General features: G+C 36.6%; 1 protein-coding gene across 1 annotated transcript in view; it reads left to right on the top strand.

Moving 5' to 3' along the window:
* Window positions 1–25,138, top strand: part of PIP4P2 (phosphatidylinositol-4,5-bisphosphate 4-phosphatase 2) — an 84,379-nt gene that overhangs the window by 54,349 nt on the left and 4,892 nt on the right. Inside the window, exon 5 of the mRNA XM_060127625.1 lies at window positions 7,357–7,409. Coding sequence (XP_059983608.1) covers window positions 7,357–7,409 — 53 coding nt within the window. The remainder of the gene's footprint in view (window positions 1–7,356; window positions 7,410–25,138) is intronic.

Raw genomic sequence — 25,138 nt, 5'->3', positions numbered from 1 at the left:
CTGAGCCTGCGCGTCCGGAACCTGTGCTCCACAACGGGAGAGGCCACAACAGTGAGAGGCCTGCGTACAGCAAAAAAAATAAAAAATAAACAGACCTGGAAACTCTTAATTTTGACTTGAGAACTTCACCTTATCCTTGTTATTACGCTGATCCAAGTAATCTTATATCCTTTGTAGTATTCTTTGCCCTTCAAGTTTTTAACTAATAGGATAATTCATCTATTTATTCCATACTTTGTTTCAGCCTTGGCTTACAAGGCCCAAAAGCAATTGAGAAAAATTACAAAGTCCAATAGCATTGAAAAATAAAATATGAAATGGTCAGGGAGAATGAAAAATAGGACAGAAATATGATGAAGTCATGCGTAAGTGTATAAGTATGCATAATATTTATTCCTGTGCAGTTGTTAAAATTTTACTGAATGTTAGCTATGAGCCTTCTATGGTTAATGAAAAGAGGAAAACATAATCTATTACAACAGGGGTCCCCAACTCCCGGGTCACGGACTGATAGTCATCTGTGGCCTGTTAGGAACTGGGCCGTACAGCAGGAGGTGAGCAGCAGGCCAGCGAGAGAAGCTTCATCTGTATTTACAGCTGCTCCCCATTGCTTGCATTACTGCCTGAGCTCTGCGTCCCGTCAGATCAGCAGCAGCATTAGATTCTCACAGGAGTGCAAACCCTACTATGAACTGCGCACACGAGGGATCTGGGTTGCGAGTTCCTTATGAGAATCTAATGCCTAATGATCTGAGGTGGAGCTAAGGCAGCAATGCTAGCGCGGGGGAGTGGCTGCAAATACAGATTATCATTAGCAGAGAAGTTTGATGGCACAAAGACCATAATAAATCAATTGCTTGCAGACTCATATCAAAACCCTATCAGTGAGTGGCAAGTGACAATTAAGCTGCATCTGGTGGCAGGCATTATAGTGGCAAGTGAGTTGATGTACTTTAGTTGTACAGCTGCATCTAATGGCAGGCTTTAAGTCAGAATCTTACACTTATTTTAGTCCGTGCATGGCCCGCCCATTATTTTGTCTACCACTTCCATCTGCGCCTCTTTCTCACGCTGCACACTTGTCTCAGTCACAGTTTTGGTAAGCCCACAAGCTAACCCTAGCCAAAATGAGTAAAAAACAAATGTTGCTGGAGAGCTTCTTTGAAAAGGGGGAGAGACCCAATGATTAGACAGCAGAAGACTCCAATACTGCCAACGAAAAGAAAGCTGCATTTAAAAGAAAATACCAAGAGTCCTACTTAAATTATAGGTTCATTGCCACAGGTGATTCACATTCTGCAAGTCTGCTTTGTATAATATGTGGCGACCAGCTAGCCAACGAAGCCATGAAACCTTCAAAGCTGCTTCACCACAGGGAGACCAAGCACCCTGCATTAAAAGACAAGTCTTTGGAGTTTTTCAAAAGAAAAAAATGTGAACATGAAGAACAGAAGCAATTATTGAAGGCCACCACTTCATCAAATGTGTCTGCATTGAGAGCATCATTCTTAGTGGCTAACCGCATTGCTAAAGCTAAGAAGCCCTTTACTATTGGTGAAGAGTTGATCCTGCCTACTGATAAGGACGTTTGTCGTGAACTTTTAGGAGAGGCTGCAATTCAGAGGGTGATGCGTGTTCCTCTTTCAGCTAATACCATAACTAGATGGATTAGCAGAGGATATTGAGGCACAATTGTCAGAGAGAATTAATGAGTCACCGTGGTATGCAATCCAGGTTGACGAGTCTACCGATGTTGACAGCAAGGCAACAATGATCGCTTTTGTGTGATATATTTTTCAGGAGGATGTGCATAAGTGTATGTTATGTGCAATTTTGTTGCCAGTCAACACCACAGCCGTAGAACTATTCAAGTTTTTGAATGATTACATATCAGGAAAACTGAATTGGTCATTTTGTGTCTGGATATGCAGACGGAGCAGCTGCAGTGACTGGACGGCTTTCTGGTTTCACTACTCTGGTCAAGGAGGTCGCTTCTGAATGTGAGTCTACACACTGTGTCATCCATAGAGAAATTCTGGCTAGCTGAAAAATATCACCTGAATTTAACAACGTTTTGCAGGATGTGATTAAAATTATCAACCACATTAAAGTACATGCTCTTAACTCACATCTGTTTGCGTGGCTCTGTGAGGAGATGGATACAGAGCACACAGGTCTTCTCTTATACAGAGAAGTGAGATGGCTTTCTAAACGTAGATCACTGACCAGAGTTTCTGAGTTACGAGAGCCGCTCCAGAGATTTCTTTTAGAAAAAGCCACCACTGGCTGCACATTTCAGTGACACAGAATGGGTTGCAAAACTTGCTTACTTGTGTGACATATTCAACCTGGTCAACGAACTCAATCTGTCACTTCAGGGGAGAATGACAACTGTGTTCAATTTGGCAGATAAAGTGGCTACATTCAAAGCCAAACTGGAATTATGGGGGCGACGAGTGAACATTGGGGTTTTTGACATGTTTCAAACATTAGCAGAAATTTTGAAAGAGACTGAGCCAGGGCCTTCTTTTTCCCAGCTGGTGCATGATCACCTATCTAAAAATGATCAAAAGAGTTTGAGCATTACTTGCCAACCAGAAAAGACCCCTGAATTGGGAAGGAATGAATCTGTGACCCATTTGTGAATAAGCCAGGTGAATCAATTTTGTCCATGCTAGAAGAGGATCAACTGCTTCAGACTGAAGATGACGGTGGCCTTAAAAGTATGTTTGAGACAACTTCAAATCTCCATACGTTCTGGATTAAAGTCAAGGCAGAATATCCTGAGATTGCCACAAAAGCACTGAAAAGCCTGCTTCCATTTCCAACATCCTGTCTTTGTGAAGCAGGGTTTTCTGCAGTGACAGCAACCAAAACGAGATTACAGAGTAGACTGGACAGAAGCAACACACTTCCGGTGTCACTGTCTCCCATCACCCCCTGATGGGACCATCTATTTGCAGGAAAACAAGCTCAGGGCTTCCACTGATTCTGCATTATGGTGAGTTGTATAATTATTTCATTATATATTACAATGTAATGATAATAGAAACAAAATGCACAATAAATATAATGTGCTTGAATCATACCGAAACCATCCCTTCCCCCCCTCCCCCCGGTCCATGGAAAAATTGTCTTCCACGAACCGGTCCCTGGTGCCAGAAAGGTTGGGGACTGCTGTATTATAAGATATTTGTGAAGTTTTCATAAAAGTTCCCATAGGAGCTTTTACTGGAATACTGAGACCTAAGAGAGAATTATTCCCATGGATTAAGATAAAACAACACTATAATGGACTGTGTCCTCAACAATATTCTTCATTTATAATAACATAATACAATGTAATATAATTATCACTGTTCTAATGCTAAAATTAAATTTACTAGGAATTCACTTCACAGTATTAATTTAACAGCCTGGCTGGAACCATGGATAATGTTGAGAAAAGCTAGATTTGTGTTTTCCAAAGTGTATTCATTAGAACACTCATTTTATAGGATAATAATAAGTGTTATGCCAGTAAAGAGTTCCAGGATCATTGGGAATTGCTAGGATAAAAAAATTAAGCAGAGGGCTTCCCTGGTGGCACAGTGGTTGAGAGTCCGCCTGCGGATACAGGGGACACGGGTTCGTGCCCCGGTCCGGGAGGATCCCACATGCCGCGGAGCGGCTGGGCCCGTGAGCCATGGCCAATGAGCCTGCGAGTCCGGAGCCTGTGCTCCGCAACGGGAGAGGCCACAACAGTGAGAGGCCTGCGTATCGCCAAAAAAAAAAAAAAAATCAAGCAGAATTTTTATAGTTATATTCTTTAGCACTTTTATTATGTAATATGTTAAAATAATAATAATTAAACAATGTTAAATAATAAACTTAATTATTATAATTAAATTAATTAAACTTAATTTCTTATGTTAAATAAATAATGTTAAAGTCCAAGAAGAAGTTTTATCTAGTATGTGCAAGCAATTTTGAGGGGATTGCCTAGCCAGACCAATGTTTTAGGAGACATTGCTTAGAAAATAATTTTCCAGGGGCTTCCCTGGTGGTGCAGTGGTTGAGAGTCCGCCTGCCGATGCAGGGGACATGGGTTCGTGCCCCGGTCCGGGAAGATCCCACATGCCGCAGAGCGGCTAGGCCCGTGAGCCATGGCCGCTGAGCCTGCGCGTCCGGAGCCTGTGCTCCACAATGGGAGAGGCCACAACAGTGAGAGGCCCGCGTACCGCAAAAAAAAAAAAAAAAAAAAGAAAGAAAAAAGAAAATAATTTTCCAGAAGAATACAGGTAATGCAAGCTAGTCCTCCATGAATGTAAAGAAGTTTCTTAAGACAACTGAACAGCAGAGAGTTTAATATTGCATCTATGTGGGGCAGGTATTCACTGTTGCTGTTGAAAGGCAGGTCCACATTCTGCGTAGAGTTGACAGTTTCCAATAAAATCTACAATATGTGCCTGAATCATAGATGATGGCTCAAACTTTGCCCTGAAGTGGGCCAGTGTAGTACCTTCAGACAGGGTCAGATTTTCTTCACTAGTTCATAGGGTTCTATGGTTTGGTGGCTTAGCAGAGAGTGGCAGCAGTTTTAACTTGAACATACTTTAAAATAATCACACCAGTTGCCTATTGTATCCATTAAAAAATAAAACCTAGTAGGGTACTAGTTTTAGCAGTATACCTTTCTTACATGCCTTCTAAAATCGATTTAAAAATATATCTTGGGGAAACTAAGTTTATCTGTTATACAGAATGGTTAGAAATAAGCCAAATATTGGAAGACCTCTACTAAAAATAATTGGGTTTTAGAGAAGTTGCTTTTAATCGTTCTGATAGAAAATATCTATCTATTTTTCACAATAACCAAAATATGGAAACAGCGCAAATGTCCACAATGGATAAATGGATAAAAAAGATGTGGTACATATATACACAATGGAATATTATTCAGCCATGGGAAAGGAGGATCTCCTGCCATTTGTGACAACATAGAGGGACCTTGAGCACATTTTGCTAAGCGAGATGAGTCAGTCAGAGAAAGACGAGTACTGTATGATACCCCTTATATTTAGAATATAAAAAAATCAAACCTGTGAAAAACAGGAAAATGGTGGCTACCAGAGAATGGGAGGTGGAGGATAAGATTGATAGTACAAACTTGTAACAATAAATAAGTCACAGGGATCTAATACACAGAATAATGAATAGAGACAATAATATTGTACTATAATTATGTAATTGATAAATATCACTATAGCGGCAACCACGTTACAAGATATATATATATCAAAGTAGTAGACTATATACATTAAATTTGTACAGTGCTACATATCAAATTTATCCAATTAAAAAACAGGAAAATTAGATTTTTTTTCTATTGTCACTTCAAGGTTTGGCAGTAAAATTTTAAGAGTGCAGAGGCTGCATTTTAGACAAGAGAATAGTAGTAAATCCTTTCAAAAGCACAGGTATTTGCATTCATTCAAATAGATTATGACAAACATTTCTAATAATAAATATTTTTCTATTTTTAGTTTGCTGCATTTAAATGAGTACTTACAGATAACAACAAAACCAGATGTGTTAGGTTGCTGGCTGTATAACTTACTAATCATACAACAGAGTCTTAGTTGTTTGTTAGTAATAATTGAATTTATCATATATAATCTGTGCTAAAATGATAAAATTGGACTAAATAATCTCCCATAGGTTGGTCATCTAAAATTCTAGATTTTCTGTGCCAGTGTGTTAGCCTTCAAGCTTGGATTTTGAGTTACTCTTCTCTTAAGGGTTTCATAATTGCTTCCTCAGCCACTTTGCTTCTCTTAACAATGAAAAACTTAAGTTTGTTATTTAGAAATAAAATTTGAAATGACATTACAAGTTCAACAACTATCCTAAAACTAATTTCAAAAACATGAAAAAGTACTTAGTAAGATTTCTGTATTCTTCACTTCTTACTGTTCTGTGCCAATTTCTGTAGAAATCTATGTAAATCTGTTTAGCACATTAATTTAAGCATTTTTACTATTAAGAATAAATTAACTTGTTATAAAATAAATGATAAAAGAAAGAGTTAAGGCTTCTTGAAAAACAATGTAGCCTTCATTTGACATTCTAGATATTGAAAAATAATCATTGTGAAAAGAGTGAACATTCATGTAAAGTTTCATTTCTAGTTTATTTACCTTGGGACTCTATATTCCTACTGTGACTGAGAGAGATTATTTCAAGGTTAAGTAACTTTCAGGAGGTTTGAAATAAAAATGAAGAAAAAGAAGTCCAAACAAACTCAGATTTATTTTTGTTCTTTTTTAAAAGCTAATCATTAAAAAATTAAAAAGAAAAAATAGTCAAGTAACAGACACTTTCTGAAAGTTTTCCTCTATTATGTGGAAAACATTTGAATATGCATAACTTATTGAAACCCTACTATACCTAGAACTTGAGAGTTATGAAGAAAACTGAGTGACCTGGAATCCTAAGCAAAAATTAATTTTAGTAAAAGAAAAGTTATGTTGATAAAACTGCTAATGTACTAAACGGAATTATACAAAAGAAATATACACTTTATAAGAAGATATATAGAAAAGCAAATGATGGAAGGTGAGGAAAGTATTTTGAAATATATTTTTTGTAGTAAAGAGTTACTTTATTTTTTTTTAATTTTTAAGTTTTACTTTAAATGTATATTGTACCTCCTTTCAAAGACTTTACTACCAGTAAACTGTTCCAAGCATCTGAATAACAATACTGTGAGGAAGGTAACCCATTTTGTTACCTACATTACAGGGAAGAAAATTGAAAGAAAGTTGTCTGTAGAAGAAATGTATTTTGTTACATAGAATAAGCTACTATAGAACAGAAAGCAGCTTCCTGACATTAGTTCTACCTGTATCTAATTTGTTTAGTTTATTTACTTTGTGCATTTTCTACATAAATAGAATAGTTGCATTTTTAGTAATGAGTCTGAATACTCATGCATTTAAAAAGCTAATCATCAATATTTAGAGGAAAAACAACATTGAAGGTACATGAAATACGTTTTTATTTTCTGGCAGTGGACTGAAACAGAAAGGTGAATGAAATGACCCGAATTTCAACATTACATCCAGCTTTCATTGTAAAGCAAACCTAGATTGCATCAGAACCTTGAAAAAATCATGGGAACTGTTTCAGAGGGGAATCCCAACCTTTATTTTAAGGGAGGGGGAGATGTGTTGGAGGGGAAAAGCTCATATAACTATGAAAAGGTTGATGGCTTCTGCTGTGATCCCTGAGGACATTTGAACTAAAAGAAACATCTTATCAGATTGGACAGTTTTCAGTTTTTGTTTTCAACCTCTCTTCTTATTTGTTTTACAGTGGATGGAACTGAGGTTCAACACTCTGGCAAAATGCCCACACTGCAAAAAAATGTAAGTTCTGTACCCCTGGAAATAATGTTGGGAAATATTTGAGAAAAATTTAAAGAGTTCAGAATTCTCACTTAAGTAAATTTTGACTTTAAGACATACTATGGGATGAATGTATGGTTAACATGTTTATGCTTTTCAAGACTAAAAAAAAGACGTCTTTGGACTGATTAATATGTTCCATTTTGAAATTGAAATGATTGGGATTATCTATTCTCTAAAGGTAAATCAATTTACCTTTAGAGAAAGTGAAAATTACTAAAATTATCAGTAACCTGGTAATGATTTTCAAATGTGCTAAGTGGTTATAATCTGTTGCAAATAATCTAAAATTTATATTTTTAAAATGGACTGTATAAAAAAATGGACTGTAATCTTGGAGAAAACCAAATTTTGGGGGGTTTATAATTAGGAAGTTGGATGGCAAAGTTTTTATAATTATTTATCTCTCTTCAGTCAATTTCTCTGTATTCCTAAATGGTGTACCTAAGGAAAATAACAAAAGGCAATATAAAAATGGGAGAAACTAGAAGACATTTTGATTAAAGACATTTTATGCCATCTATGTTGGGAGACCCCAAGTCACCCTAAGATTTTTTGACTTTCTAGGAGAACTAATAGGACTTAGTATACAGTTATACTCACAGCTTTATGGTGAAAGTATGCAAAACAAAATCAGCAAAAGAAAAAGGCATATGGGGCAAAATCTGGAGGAAACCAGGAGCAAGCTTCTAAGAGTCCTCTCCCAGTGGAGTCATAACAGGACTTCATTCCTCCAGCAATGAATTGTTACAACATATGTGAAATGTTTTTGACCAGAGAAGCTTATTAGGTCTAATTGGAGCTGGTCACATAGGCACCTGCTGCATAGCGCATGCCACAATTCCATATTCCCAGAAGGAAAGCAGGTATTTGGCATAAGCCATATTGGTTGTACAAGTAATTTAGGTATAGCAACCCACTCTTATCAGTAAGGGAATAGTTAGAACTTTTTTGAAATCTAAGTTCCCAGGTGTCAGCCAAGGGCTTACCTTACAAGCCAACTTGTCTAAGGATAGCAGTGTTAGGCCTGCTATACTCTTTTCTGCACAGCATCTATTTTTTTTTTTTTCTTGCGGTACACGGGCCTCTCACTGTTGTGGCCTCTCCTGTTGGGGAGCATAGGCTCTGGACGCGCAGGCTCAGTGGCCATGGCTCACGGGCCCAGCCGCTCTGCGGCATGTGAGATCTTCCCGGACCGGGGCACGAACCCATGTCCCCTGCATCGGCAGGCGGACTCTCAACCACTGTGCCACCAGGGAAGCCCCCACAGCATCTATTTTGATAATGAAATTTTAATTCAAAAATTACTGTTTTCCACTTACATGTGTGGAAAGTAAGCAAAGGAAATTAGACTGGAATGTTTTGATAATTAATATTTAAAATAAAAAATATCAGCTCATAGTTACATTTTTGTGATCCTTAGAATAATATAAATACTATATCTATTTTGAGAGTAAAATAATCCTAAGAGTGGTTTATAGGAGGAAAGAATTAAAAAGTGTCTGAGAAGTAGAATATATGTAACAAAATATCTCCATTTATTTGTGCTAGATCTGATTCCAGCTAAATATAATCCTGTGGGAATAACTTCTTTACAGCACATTTCTAGCTTCAAAGGAACAGATATTTCCTTTTTTATTTATTTGTGAAATTAATCATATGAATGCTTAACTTAGCTGAATCCAGGACAAGTCTGTACATGGAGAAGCAAAGTGGATAACCCAAAATAAGTGCACAGAAAAATATATACTTCAGGGTCATACAAATACACGTGTGTGTGAATAATCCATATTTCTGTATGTTATCTGTATTTTCACAAAATGAAGACAATTAAATTGCATATATCTTTATGAAGAACATTAAATTAGATTTTAAAAATATTTTAGAAAATAAAAAACTTCTAATGATTAGCAGATTGTGTGCTAAGCACAGTGATTGTTGCTTTGTGTACACATATATATTAGCTGTAATCTTTACAAAAATCCTGGCTAGCAAGAATTATTATCCTCATTTTATAGATGAGGAACTGTTAGAAAGGGTAAGGATTTTGCTCAAGTGATTTGCTTGGTTGGTTAATTATTTTAGAACAATGGCAATATTTTGCTAATAATAAAGAAGTATTGAATGTCTAGATATTCTACCATTGGTTAAGGTATCACAAGACTGTATTAATGTGGAGAAGAATTTATCAATTACTTAAGGAACAACTTGCTTTGAAATTCACATGAAATAAATCAGCTTAATATCATTCTTAGAGGAATGTGTGTAGAATTGGAATCACATGCTGAGCTTGGGAGGACTTAGGGCATGCATTACTTATTTGAGCAAAAATGCTGTTATTACATGAACACTCAGGGGTCATATCTAGATTTCTTTTCTTTTTGAATGTTTTTCTTAAAAAACTGATGAGTCATCTGTTGAAGTAAGATTCTGAGATTTTTATTTCTTTAAACTCAAATAGCAAATGTCCTAAAATTATTTTTAAGTTATAAAAGTTACTAAATCATTGCTATGAAACTAGCGTGTTATTTTTATATCTCACAAAACAAGTGGGGAATACCTTCCCCCAGGGCTCCAGAGACCAAGAAGCATTTTTTATCTCACTGTATTTTTACTCATGCAATCACTGAGGCTATTGTAGCTGAAGGTGAGGTTTCTCTTTCAATTGGGCAGCTTGTAGCTACTGCTGGGCAGGAGATGTAGTCCTAGCATTCTGAAATGACAACTTGGACGATATTTCCATGAAGATGTTTTAATGGATTTAAGATTAGTAGACATGATGATTTAATCCATGATAATTATCAATGAATATCATTTCTCCTACATCATTGAGGTATTTTGGGGATCTCTTCCAGTCATTTTAATCAATAGCAGACTCATTCTCAGAAGTTATCCTCTTATTTTTCTGTTTAGTGCTTTCTTTTATAATTATTCATTAATTCAACGTCCTGTGCTAGGTACTAGGTGCTCAAAATAAAGATATAACCTTGCCTTCAAGGGACTTAGTCTTGTGGGTATATGGAAGAGAATAGACCATTACAATAAAGTTTTAAGCGCTTTGGAAGGGTATACCCAGCATGCTCTGCTCTGAAGGGCCCCTAATCCAGACTGGAGGGAAAGAGAATGTGAAAGAAGGCTTCCAGGAAGGAGGGATGTTAAAGATGACTTGGAGTGATATGAAAAAAAGGGCCAATGGTTCCTTGTAGAAGGAGCAACCTGTGCAAAGGTATAGAGGTACAGAGGAGTCAAAGTATAGGTGTGCTATGAAGGAAATGGAATAGATAGGGTTTAATGTGAAGGGACAAAAGAGAGATTGGGGTCAAGAATGACCTTGTATCTGAGAGGCTGTAGAACCATTCACTAAGATAGGGAATGAAAGATCTAGAAGAACTGTGTCCAGCAGAGAGATGATAAGCTCATTTTGAATGTAGGTATAGAGAGACTCCTAGGTTTTCTAGATCATCATCCCTTGAAATTCAGATCCATCTACCTGCTTTTCAAACCACCAATCTTGCATCAATATGGCCATGGCTTCTTCCTTCTTTTACCAAGACAACTGAGAGCTGAAAAAATTCTATGTTGATTAGCTCTTTACAAATCTAGAGCTTTACATTTCAGCTAAACCCTTGCTTGATATTCCCTATTTAAGTGTCCTTGATTAACTCTCTCCCCCATTCCTCAAAGTGGTTATCTCCAGATATTTTCTGTTCCTCTTAAACCCCCATCCCTCATACCCTCTTCTCTATCTCAGCAAATGAGTTGCCTTCTTCCTGTCTCTCTCAGATGTTTAAGGCTATCTGTGAACTCCCTCATCTTCACACTTCCTACCTCTAAACATTTTTTATATCTATGCTCACTTTATTTCTTCTTAGAGGGATGCATGTCTCTTCCTTTCAAGGCATATCTCTTTAGTTCATCATGGTGCCACATTTCTCCAGGAGTAAAGTAGAATTAGCATCAGTCCCCACTAGGCCACTGAAATTTGCTCTGACAAAATTCATGTCCCAATTGCAAATTTTATTTTTTAAATTTATTTTTAATTGAAGTTTAGTCGAATTACAATGTTGTTATTACTGCTGTACAGCAAAGTGATTCAATTATACATATATATATATACATTATTTTTCATATTCTTTTTCATTATGGTTTATCCCAAGATATTGAATATAGTTCTCTGTGCTATACAGTAGGACCTTATTGTTTATCCATTCTATATATATCAGTTTGCATCTGCTAATCCAAACTCCCAATCCAACCCTCTCCCCACTTGGCAACCACCAGTCTATTCCCTATGTCCCTGATTCTGTTTCTGTTTCATAGATAGGTTCATTTGTGTCATATTTTAGATTTCACATATAAGTGATATCATATGGTATTTGTCTTTCTCTTTCTTATATACTTCACTTAGTATGATAATCCCTAGTTGCATCCATGTTACTGCAGATGGCATTATTTCATTCTTTTCTATGGCTGAGCAGTATTCCATTGTGTATATGTACCACATCTTTTTTTTAAAAAAATATTTATTTATTAGGCTGCGTCGGGTCTTAGTTGTGGTGCGCAGGCTCTAGAGTGCTTTGCAGCATGTGGGATCTTAGTTCCCCGACCAGGGATTGAACCTGTGTCCCCTTCATTGGAAGGTGGATTCTCAACCACTGGACCACCAGGGAAGTCCCTGTACCACATCTTCTTTATCGATTCATCTGTCAATGTACATTTAGGTTGTTTCCATGTCTTGGCTATTGTGAATAGTGCTGCTATGAACATAGACGTGCATATATCTTTTTGACATAGAGTTTTTCAGGATATATGCCAGGAGTGGGATTGCTGGATCATATGGTAGTTCTATTTTTAGTTTTCTGAGGAGACTCCATAATGTTTTCCAAAGTGGCTGCACCAAATTACATTCCCACCAACAGTGTAGGAGGGTTCCCTTTACTCCACATCCTCTCCAGCATTTGTTACCTGTAGACTTTTTAATGATGGCCATTCTGACTGATGTGAAGTGGTACCTCATTGTAGTTTTGATTTGCATTTCTCTAATAATGTTGAGCATCTTTTCATGTGCGTATTCGCCATCTGTATGTCTTCTGTGGAGAAAGGTCTCTTTAGATCTTCTCCCCATTTTTCAATTGGGTTTGCTTTTTTGTTGTTGAGTTGTATGAGCTGTTTGTATATTTTGGAAATTAAGCTCCTGTCAGTCGCATCGTTTGCAAATATTTTCTCCCATTCTGTAAGTTGTCTCTTTGTTTTGTTTATGGTTTACTTTGTTGTGCAAAAGCTTGTTAGTTTGATTACATCTCATTTGTTTATTTTTGTTTTTATTTCTATTGCCTTGGGAGATTGACCTAAGAAAACATTTGTACCATTTACGTCAGAGAATGTTTTGCCTATACTTTCTTCTAGGAGTTTTATGGTGTCACGTCTTATGTTTAAGAATTTAAGCCATTTTGAGTTTATTTTTGTGTATGGTGTAAGGGCATGTTCTAACTTCATTGATTTACATGCAGCCATCCAACTTTCCCAACACCCCTTGCTGAAGAGACTTTTTCCTATTGTATATTCTTGACTCCTTAGTTGGAGATTAATTGCCTGTAGGTGTGTGGGTTTATTTCTGGGCTGTCTATTCTGTTCCATTGTTCCATATGTCTGTTTTTGTGCCAATATCATGCTGTTTTGATTACTGTAGCTTTGTAGTATTGCTTAAAGTCTGGGATGGTTGTGCTTTGAGCTTTGTTCATTTTCTTCAGGATTGCTTTGGCAGTTCTGGGTCTTTTATGGTTCCATATGAATTTTAGGATTATTTGTTCTAGTTCTGTGAAAAAGGTCATGGGTAATTTGATAGGGATCACATTAAATGTGTTGATTGCTTTCCATTTCTTTGAATCACCTTCAGTTTCCTTTATTAATGTTTTATACTTCTCAGCATATAAGTCCTTCACATCCTTGGTGAGGTTTATTCCTAAGTATTTATATTTTGGGTTGTGATTTTAAAAGGTATTGTATTTTTTACATTCCCTTTCTGATATTTCATTGTTGGCCTAAAGAAATGCAACTTATTTCTGTATGTTAATCTTATATTCTGATATCTCTCTGAATTCATTTATCAGTTCTAGTAGTTTTTGTGTGGAGTCTTTAGCGTTTTGTATACATAGAATCATATCATCTGCATATAATGACATTTTACCTCTTCTCTTCCAATTTGGATATGTTTTATTTCTTTTTCTTGTCTGATTGCTGTTGCTAGGACTTCTAATACTATGTTGAAGAGAAGTGGTGAGAGTGGCATCCTTGTCTTGTTCCAGATTTTAGCAAGAAGACTTTCAACTTTTCACCATTTCATTTTATGTTGGCTGTGGGTTTGTCATGAATAGCTTTTACTATTTTGAGATAGTTACCTCTGTACCCACTTTGGTAAGAATGTTTATCATGAATGGATGTTGAACTTTGTCAAATGCTTTTTCTGTATTTATTGATATGATCATGTGGTTTTTGTCCTTTCTCTTGTTTATGTGGTATATTACATTGATTTGTGTATGTTGAACCATCCTTGTGAACTTGGGATGAATCCCACTTGGTCGTGGTTTATCATCTTTTTATGTGTGGCTGGATTTGGTTTGCTAATATTTTGTTGAGAATTTTTGCATCTATATCCATCAAAGATATTGGCCTGTAATTTTCTTTTTTCATGATGTCTTTGTCTTGTTTTGGTATCAGGGTGATTGTGGCTTCATAGAATGTCCTTCAGAGTGTTCCTTCCTCTTTAGCTTTTCGGAAGAGTTTGAGAAGGATCGGTATAAGTTCTTCTTTGTATGTTTGATAGAATTCACCTGTGAAGCCATCTGGTTCTGGACTTTTGTTTGTAGGGAGTTTTTAAATTCCAGATTCTATTTTAGTTCTAGTGACTGGTCTGTTCAAATCATCTATTTCTTCTTTCAGTTTTGATGGGCTGTATGTTTCTAGAAGAATGTTCTTTTCTTCTAAATTTCTTCGAATTTGTTGACATATAATTGTTCATAGTATTCCCTTATGGTTTTTTGTATTTCTGTGGTATCAGTTTTTATGTCTCCTTTTTCATTTCTTATTTTGTTTATTTGTATTCTCTCTCTTTTCTTCTTGGTGAGCCTGGCCAGAGGTTTGTCAGTCTTGTTTATCCTTTCAAAGAATCAGCTCCTGGTTTTATTAATTTTTCTGTTTTTTAAATCTCTGTTTTGTTTATTTCCTCTCTGATCTTTATTATTTCCTTTGTTCTGCTGACTCTAGATTTTGTTTGTTCTTTTTCTAATTCTTTTAAGTGGTATGTTAGGTTGTTTATTTGAGATTTTTCTTGTTTTCTGAGGAAGGCCTGTATCTCTATGAACTTCCCTCTGATAACTGCTTTTGCTATATCTGATAGGTTTTGTATGGTTGTGTTTTCATCATCATTTGTCTCAAGGTATTTTTTTAATTTTTTACTTATTTTTAAATTATTTTTTATTGGAGTATAGTTACTTTACAATGTTGTATTAGTTTCTACTGTATAGCAAAGTGAATCAGCTATACATATATCCCCTATTTTTTGGATTTCCTTCCCCTTTAGGTCACCACAGAGCATTGAGTAGAGTTCTCTGAGCTATACAGTAGGTTCTCATTAGTTATCTATTTTATACATAGTATCAATACTGTATATATGTCAATCCCAATCTCCCAATTCCCCCAACCTCCTCTTTCCCCCTTGGTATCCATACATTTGTTCTCTATGTCCGTGTCTCTATTTCTGCTTTGCAAATAAGATCATCTATACCATTTTTCTAGATTCCACATATGTGCATTAATATACAATATTTGTTTTTCTCCTTCTGACTTACTCTACTCTAGGTCCATCCATATCTCTACCAATTATCCAGTTTTGTTCCTTTTCATGGCTGAGTAATATTCCATTGTATATATGTACCACATCTTCTTTATCCATTCCTCTGTTGATGGTCATTTAGGTTGCTTCCATGTCCTGGCTATTATAAATAGTGTTGCAATGATCATTGGTGTTCATGTGTCTGTTTGAATTATGGTTTTCTTTGGGAATATGTCCAGTAGTGAGATTGCTGGGTCATATGGTAGTACTATATAGGTATTTTGTTTAAATTTCATCTTTGATGTCATCATTGACCCATTTGTTTTTTAGTAGCATGTTGTTTAGTCTCCATGTAATCATTTTGTTCTCATTTCTTTTTCTGTGGTTAATTTCTAGTTTCATGCCTTTGTAGTCAGAAAAGATGCTTGAGATAATTTCTATACTCTTAAATTTGTTGAGGCTTGTTTTGGCGCTAATATGCGATCAATCCTTGAGAATGTTACATGTGCACTTGCTTTTTTGGATGTCATGTCCTGAAAATATCAATTAAGTCTAACTGTACTATTGTATCATCTATTTTCTCTGTTGCCTTATTGATTCTCTGTCTGGAAGATCTGTCCATTGATGTGACTGGGGTGTTAAAGTCTCCTGCTATTATTGTATTCCTGTCAATTTCTCCCTTTATGTCTGTTAGTATTTGTTTTATGTATTTGGGTGATCCTGTATTAGGTACATATATGTTGATGAGTGTAAAATCCTCTCCTTGTAGTGGTCCTTTTATCATTATATATGTCCTTCTTTATGTTTCTTTATGGCTTTGTTTTAAATTCTATTTAGTGTAAGTATTGTGACCCCCACTTTCTTGTCATTTCGGTTTGCATGAAATATCTTTTTCCATCCCCTCACTTTCAATCTATTGTGTCCTTTGCCCTAAAGTGAGTCTCTTGTAGGCAGCATATCATAGGCTCTTGTTTTTTTTTTATCCAATCTGCCACTCTGTGTCGTTTGATTGCAGCATTGAGTGCATTGATTTTTAAGGTACTTCTTGATAGATAAGTATTTATTGCCATTTTAAACCTTGTTTTCCCATTGATTTCATATTTCTTCTTTATTCCTTTCTTTTTCTTTTTGTTTTTACTTTTGTAGCTTGATGATTTTCTTTTGTATTATGCTTATGTTCTCTTCTTTTTGTTTTTTGTAAATCTATGGTATGTTTTTGATTTGTGGTTACCCTGTTTATCAACTATGTTAACCCCTTCTTATATCTACTTGCCTTAGACTGGTAGTCATATTGGCTCAAACACATTCTAGGGAAAAAAAATATACATTTTCTTACTATCCTCCCCCACATTTTATGATTTTGATGTCCTCTTTTACATCTTCATGTTCATCCTTTTGCTGTTCATTGTGGTTATCATAACTTTCACATAATTTTTTTTTTTAATCTGTGTACTGGCTTATTTAAGTGATTTATTTTCCAATTGTGATTTTTCTCTTTTCTATAGATTCTTACTTCTTTTCTATTTAGAGAAGAGCTTTCAATATTTCCTTTAGGATAGGTTTAGTATTGCTGTATTCTTTTAGTTTTTGCTTGCCCGAGAAATTCTTTGTCTCACCTTCTATTCTAAATGATAATCTCGCTGGGTAGAGATTATTTGCTGATTTTTCCCTTTCAGGACTTTGAGTATATCTTGACACTTGCTTTTGGCCTTCATCACTTCTGTAGAGGAATCAGCCTTTTGGGGGTTCCCTTTTAATTAACTCTTTGCTTTTCTCTTGCTGCCTTTAGAATCCTCTCTTTATCTTTAACTTTTGCCATTTTGGTATGTCTTGGTGTAGGTCTGTTTGGGTTTATCTTGTTTGGGACCCTCTCTGCTTCCTGTACCTGGATATCTGTTTCCTTCTTTAAGTTTGGGAAGTTTTCAGCCATAATTTCTTCAAATACATTTTTGATCCCCTTTTCTCTTTCTTCCCCTTCTGGAATCCTTATTATTCATAGGTTGGCATGCTTTATATTATTCCATAGGTCTCTTACATCGCTTTCAGTTTTTTTTCATTTAACTTTCTGTCTTCTGTCCTGATTGCATGATTTCCATTATTTTATCTTCCGGGTCACTTATTTGTTCTGCATTATTGTGTTATGTATTGCCTTTAGCTCAGCTTTCGTCTCTGCAAATGAGTTTTCTAATTTTTCTTGGTTCCTCTTTATAGTTTCTAGTTCCTTTTTACAATACTCTGCATTTCTGTCAATAGCCTTTCTTAATTCCTTCAGTATTTTCATTATCCCCTCTTTGAAATTTGTATCTATTAGACTGAAAAGGTCTGCTTCGTTGTTTGTTCTTTCAGGGGAATACTCTTGGTCTTTTAACTGTGAGTGGTTCCTCTGCTTTTTCATTTTACTTATATTTCTCTTACTCTGTGAATTTAGGAGAAACAATTATCTACTGTGGTCTTGGAGGGCTATTTATATATAGGGCTGTCCCTGTGTAGCTTGCGTGGGTTTAGTATGTTTGGTGCAAGGCTGTTTTTAATATGGATGCCTGTTACTTCTTTCTTCGGTGTGTGCTCATTGTTATTTCCTTGATAGGGGGTGCTGGTTGAGGTTGCTGGTTTCTGGTCTTGGGGTTTTTGGCAGCAGCGGGTGGCTCAGGCACACCCCCTGGGGCATGCGATGGGAATGGAGGCAGCTTACAGCCACTCCTGGAGTTTGGATGGGTGGTAGTGGGAGCCCGCAACTACTCTTGGGGTACAGGAGGAAGTCGGTAGGGGGGCCATGACCACTCCTGGAGTCCGGGAGGGCATCAGCAGGGGCCCATGACCATTCCTGCGGTCCAGAAGGGAGTCAGCAGGGGGTGGCAACCACTCCTGGGGTCCGGGAGGGTGTCCGCAGTGGCCCGGCGACCACTCCTGGTGTCTGGGTGGGCTGCAGTGGAGGCTCGGGACCACCCCTGGAGCCTGTGCAGGCAGTATCCTGCCTCTGCAAGCACGTGCACAGGGAAAAAAGCTACAATTCAGGTCCCGCCCCTCCCTAGAGCAGCCCCCAAACAATGGCGACTGGCCTCTAAGGTGGCCCAGGCTTCCTTGGTGTACACCCCCAGCATGGCCACTCTGGATTCCAGCCCCCCGAATCTGTTTCTACACAGCCAACCCCAGTCTTCTCCCTGGTTCTGATCTCTAAAGCCCGAATTCCAGCACACAGTCCCTGCCAGAACCAAAGATGGGCGTCTCAGGCTGGGCTGCTGCAAACTGGCTACTAGTGTTCTCCTCAGAGGCTCTGAAGCTCCCCTTACGTCTGTCCGGGGAGCTGCTGAAAGGGCTTCCCAGGGTGCAGGAATCTTTCCTCTTTCACAGCTCCCTCCCAGGGGCACAGGTCTGGTCCCGACTCCTTTTTCATTTTCATTTTTCTTTTTCTTTTTTTTTCCTGTTTTCTTTTTTCCCACCTGGTTACATGGAGATTTTCTTTGCCCTTTCAGCAGTTTGAGGTTTTCTGCCAGCATTCAGTAGATAGTCTGTGAGAATCGTTCCATGTATAGATGTACTTTTGTTGTATTTGTGAAAGAGGGTGAGCTTCACGTCTGAATACTTTGCCATCTTGATTGCTTTCCCCACTTGCAAAGTTTAATATATCTGTTCAATCTTCATTTCCTTGTTTTCTGTTTAATATTTGGTTCTGTTGATTACCCTGCTTTTTTTCCTTAAAATTTGTTCTTCTTTTGGTTTCAGACATCACTTTCTCCTGGTTTTCTCCCACTTCTCAGAACATTCATTTGCTATCTCCTTTCCTGGCTCCACTTCCTCTTCCAACTCATTAAATATTGCTATTCTCCAGGATTGGAACCTAATCACAATATATCTGTGCTTTCTCATATGTTTTTATATCATTTATATGCCACTAAATCACAACCAATATATCATTAAATCACCCCAGATCTCTCTTCAGACCTTCAGATGTAAATATACAATCTGTATTCACCATTTGCCTGTAGTTATTTCAACCTGGTGTCCCATAGGCATCTCAAACAGAATGTATCCAACTTGCCCACCTCACTCTGCAAACTAATCGTCCTTGTGTGTTGAATAACTTACATTAATGAATGTTTTGCTATCTGCTCAGCTGACCAAGCCAGAAATCTGAGTGTATCTTTATTCACAATATCCAAATGGAAACAGGTCCTGTCAATTCTGTCTCTTGACATTTCACTTCTGTTACCTTATTCTTACTATTTCTATTATATATAGTTCAAGCATTCAGGATATCTCACCAGGACTACTGCAATAGCTTTCTAATTTATCTCTTGGTCTTCAGCCTTATAGTTCTCTTCCAGTTTATTAGAGTAAATGTCTCCAAGTGAAAATATGATTTCAAACTCTCCAGCTTGAAACCTTTTTGTAGCTCCCAAATTCATGGCCATAGCATACATCTGTGCAGGTTGTATATTGCACAACCCAAGGAGGTGCCATTGCCATTGTTATTTTGGGTTTTTCTATTAGTGCCATATGAAGTATGCTAAGGAAAGATATTTTATACTTATTGACATAAATGCACCATATAGATTATTACAGGCCCATTGCCTAAAATCCAAAATCAAACTCTGAACTTCTTATCAAGATTTATACAATCCTCCAAGTTTAGATATTTGCCTAACTTCTCTAGTGGTATCTTTATTATGTTTTCTTCTACCTCTACACACACCACCAGCCTCAACAAATTCTTCTACTTCCATAAATATACAATAGAGTTTCTTGCTTTTGTCCCTTAATCTCCTGCTAGGCCTGGAGTGACCTGGCTCGTCCCTTTCTCATTCCTGTTTACTTGGAAAATAACTACTTAACCTCACAAATTAGCTGAAAATCCCTTTAATTTTACTCACTTACAGAAACCTTCTCTGGAAGAAAGGTTATTTTGCTGCTTGTTCCTTGAACAAAAGTATTATTTTTTCTAGCTACTGTTAGCAGCTAAGATGACTTACTCTCCCACCTATTCACATCTTACCCTGCCCTTAAGTTTCACCTAATAAAGCCTTCCCTGGCTACCTCATCTTAAAATTGTGCTTAAATAACACTGCTTGGCACCATCTTTATTTTCCAGGTGTCCTTCACAATGCTAGTGTTTCACAGGGGAGTGTTATGAAGGGGAAGGTAAATAATTTGAAGGGTGAATAATCAGATGTTTGAGAAACCTTGCATGATCTTTTCTTCTTGGATATTCAGTGTCCACATTTTTGTATATTAGAGGCTCTTGACTTTCACATCCAGTAATATGAAAGACTAGTTAACCATTACAAATATCCTTTTAAATGCATTGTTCAGCTCATATGAAAGTTAAGAAAATCCCCAGGGAACAAAAATGGAGAGCAAATGACCACCAGGGCTGTCCTAAGGGTATTTATCAATACTAGGGACCCAGATACTTGGGTTTCAGTGTTCAAATGAAGAATGAGAGAGAAGGCCTTGGTCTTGCAGAAGGTGGAGAGTTGGAATACCATCCATCCCCACCCCCAATAAAGGACTATTCTTCATGAATAGAGTAGGTCAAGGAAAATGCCCACCAGAAAAGGAAGAATACAAATGGAAATTTTTATAAGAACAGTGAATTTCAGGTTTATATTTTACCTGGTTTATATGGTCTAAGAAAACCCAGTCCCAGAAATCATTTTAAAGTAGTTTAAGATTGGTATCATTCTAGGGAGCCTGGGAAAAGCAAATGAAAATTCTCTGTGGATGAAGACATTCCTAAACCATGCCTGCTAGGGTTTCTTATATTAAGGTCTGTCAAAATAAGTTCTTAACAAAAATACCAACATGAGGAAACAAGATACAATAAGCAGAATTGGCATTGATAACAAACAGCATAATTAGGCTTCTAGGAACTTCAGATATTATAATGTTAGCTATAGAATATGTTATAACCATGTCTAAAATGGTTTTTTTTAATAGAAATAAGAGAAGACAGATAAGAGTCTATAAGAAACGAACTGGGCACATACAAAAATCTGTACATAAATGTTCATAGCAACTTTATTGTTAATAGCCTGAAACTGGAAACAACCTAGATGTCCTTCTATGGCTGAATTGTTAAACAAACTGTGATTTTTCCAGACCTTGACATACTATTCAACAGTCAAAGGAATGAACAACAATTCATCCATGCAACCATTTGGGTGAATCTTTGGGAATTTATGCTGAGTGAAAACCAGTCACACAAGGTGGCTTACAGCATGATTCCTTTTATATAGCAGTTTTGAAATGACAAAATTTTAGGAATGGAGAACAGGTGCGTGATGGTGTGGTGAGTACAGGGGGTGGGTAGGCAAGAGGGAGGTGAGTGTGGTTATAAAAGGATCCTTGCAGTGATGGAACTCTTCTGTATCTTAACTGTGGTGGTGGGTACATGAACCTCCACATGGGATAAATTGTACAGAATTAAATATACACATACACACAAATGAATATAAGTAAAACAGGAAATATGAATATCAGTGGATTTTATTAATGTCAGTACGCTGGTTATAATATTGTACTGTAGTTTGCAAGATGTTACCACTGGGGGAAATTGGGTAGAGGATGAATGAGAGCGCTCTGTATTATTTCTTATAACTGCTTTTGAGTCTACAATTATTTAAAAATAAAAAATTAATTAACCCAAACAATAAGCAGGCAGGTTTTGAAAGATACAGTAAAACTTCTGGAAATTAAAAATTACAGAAATGAAAGTACAGTGGAACAAGCTAAACAGCAGATCAGATTAAGTTGACAACTAAAGTTATGGATTGGAAGATAGAGTAAAGTAAATTACCTAGAATCCATCAGAGAGACAAAGATGAAAATAATATTGAAATAAATATATATAAGAGCATCTGATATATTTCTGATCTAGAAGGAAAAACTAGAGAATGGGATAGAGGCATTTTGAAGAGATAATCCCTAAGGATTTTCAGATCTATGAAAGATATGAACCTGTAGATTCAAAAGGAACAATGAAATCCAAGCAGAATAAACAAATATGTTATAGTGAGTTTGCAGACAACCTAAAATAAATAGAACATATTAAAAGCAGAGACAGAAAAGTCAGATTTTTAGTATGAAAAAGATAGCAGCAAACATCTCAACTACAACAATGGAAGCCAAAAAGTTTAAAAATACTTCAAAGTTCTAAGAGAAATTAACTGTCAAAGTGTCTAAACCATCACAGACTAATGAAGGTAAAATAAAGATATTTGCAGATGCAGAACCAACTAACCAGCAGTAACAACCAAAACAGAGTGGTTACCATTCTGATACCCTCACTAAAAAATTGATAAAAGATGAATTTAGGGAAAATATCCCTGAAGAAATTTCTGCTCTGTAAGAATAAAGAAAGTATAAACCAAGAAATTCTAAACATTCATCAGGAACACTAACTATATAAAATACCAAAAACATAACAGTAATAGTATTAATGCTAACAAATTTGGAGAAACAAAAATAGAATTGAATTGAAATATTGGAACTTCCCTAGTGGCGCAGTGGTTAAGAATCCACCTGCCAATGCAGGGGACATGGGTTCAAGCCCTGGTCCAGGAAGATCCCATATGCGGAGCAACTAAACCCACGAGCCACAACTGCTGAGCTTACGTGCCACAACTGCCGAAGCCTGCATGTGTCCCCTAGAGCCTATGCTCCACAACAAGGGAAGCCACCGCAATGAGAAGTCCATGTACTGCAACAAAGAGTAGCCCCTGCTTGCCTCAACTAGAGAAAGCCTGCATGCAGCAACAAAGACCCAAACACAGCCAAAATTAAATAAATAAATAAATAAACAGATAGATAGATAGATAGATAGATAGATAGATAGATAAGAATTGAACTGAAATATTGAAGAACAAGAACATGTAAGATGGGAGTGGAATGCTAAATGAATAAAAATAAATTGTAAAACTTTCTAAATAGTAGGTAGAAAATGAAATAAAAGAATCATAGTCAATCCAAAAGAAGTCCAGAAAAGGGGGTAGAAAAGCAGATAGAGAAACAATAGAAAGCCAAAATACGGTAGAAGGGATAATCAAAATATATTAGTTGTCAGAATATATATAATTAGACTAAACTTGTCAATAAAACTTGCAAGAAATTATCAGACTAGACTTAAGTACATCTGTATGCAATTTGAAGAAGAAACACATGAAATATGAGAACATAGAATGAAAGTAAAAGGTGAAACCATGAAACACTAACCAGAATGAAAGATATACCAGGCAAACACTAACCAACAATAAAATAGCAATAGTAATATTAGTTAAAATAGCAAAGACTGATGTTCTCTTTTTCCTTGCAGTAGAACTGTCAGTCTTAATGGCCACCCAGCTGGAGACTGCATTTCCTAACCTCTCTTGCAGATAATTGTGACCATGTGTTTATGTTAGGGCCAATGGAATATGAACAAAGTGATGAATACATCTTCCTGATACTCTCCTTAAAGACAAAAGCTGCTTGGCCTCCTTTTCTCTCCCTTCCTCCAATTGCTTGGAAAAGGCAACTGCAGCAGAAGACTTGTTACCATATTGAGTCAATGGCAATCATAGAACAGATGTAAAAAGAATTATTATCATTATGGTCACTTCATCAGAAATATAAATTTTGAACTTGAGTGCAACAAATAATCTAACTTTGAAATATGTAAAATAAAAATAGATAATTATAAGGAATCTGCTCTTATAGATCGACATAAATACTACTGACTGAAAAAAAATACACAATGTGAGAGCTGTGAGTTTTTATTGGGGGCATAATGAGGATTATAGCCCGGGAGACTGCATTTCAGATAGCCCTGAGAAACTGCTCCAAAGAGGGAGGGGGGAAGGTCAGTATAATGCAATTTTGGCAAAGGGGGAGTACATGCAGGCAAGCACATATTTTTTGCAGGAGGTTGCTGCTAGTCTCATGAAGATTACCACTAGTCACAAGGAGCAGACATCACCATGAAGGATTTTAGTACTTTTCTAGATACAAGGAGATACAAGAATTGGGCTCATAAAATCTCCTGAAAATATCTAACTATCTGAAGACCTGTTCCGCCAGTTTTTCCCAGAGCACAAAGTACCTCATTCCTGAACTCCACCCTGAACTCCTTTTCAGGGGATGTTGAAGGTCAGCAGCTGCAGTGACTCATGATTTAATCCTTGTAGAGGTAGATGGCAAGTGCCAATTTGTAGCTGGCAATACAAAAAGCAAAATTGTAATACTTTTAGAAGAAAAGATAAAAAAAAATTTTTATGACAGAAGTAGGAAAGAATTTCCTAGACAAGGCATAAAAAGTATGAACCTTAAAGGAAAAGATTGATAGCTTTGACTATATTAGAAGTACTTTGTGTTACATTAGTATCATTAGTAAATACTCATGATCAAAATAGTTATTAAAGTTGAATTTATAAAAACAGACTATAAGAAAATATGTTCAGTATATATAGCTGCATAGAATAGTATGCAGATTATATAAATGTCATCTATGAATCAGTAAGTTAAAGACAGCCCAAGACAGAGACAATAGGTATGAACAAGCGATTAATAGAAAAATAAAACCAGTAGTCAACCTGCATTTGAAAAGATGTCCAACCTCACTGCAAATTATGGATATACATAATAAAATCACAACGAAATACCATTCACACTCGTGAAATTGTCAAGCATGAGAACAATACCAGGTGTTGAAGGGTTAATGAGGATGTAGGTGGAGCAGTGGAAGCTCTCAAATAGTGTTGGTGGGGATATAAATTTGGCATTTGTTAAAATTAAAAACATGTCTACAGTACTACCCAGCAATTCTATTCCTAGGTATATGTTTGAGAAATTCCTGCATATGTACATAAGGAAACATGTAAAAGCA

Source organism: Lagenorhynchus albirostris, chromosome 17, assembly GCF_949774975.1.
Source record: "Lagenorhynchus albirostris chromosome 17, mLagAlb1.1, whole genome shotgun sequence".
Taxonomy (NCBI): Eukaryota; Metazoa; Chordata; class Mammalia; order Artiodactyla; family Delphinidae; genus Lagenorhynchus; species Lagenorhynchus albirostris.
Note: the sequence above shows the minus strand (reverse complement) of the source record. Positions and strands in the feature narration are given on the sequence as shown.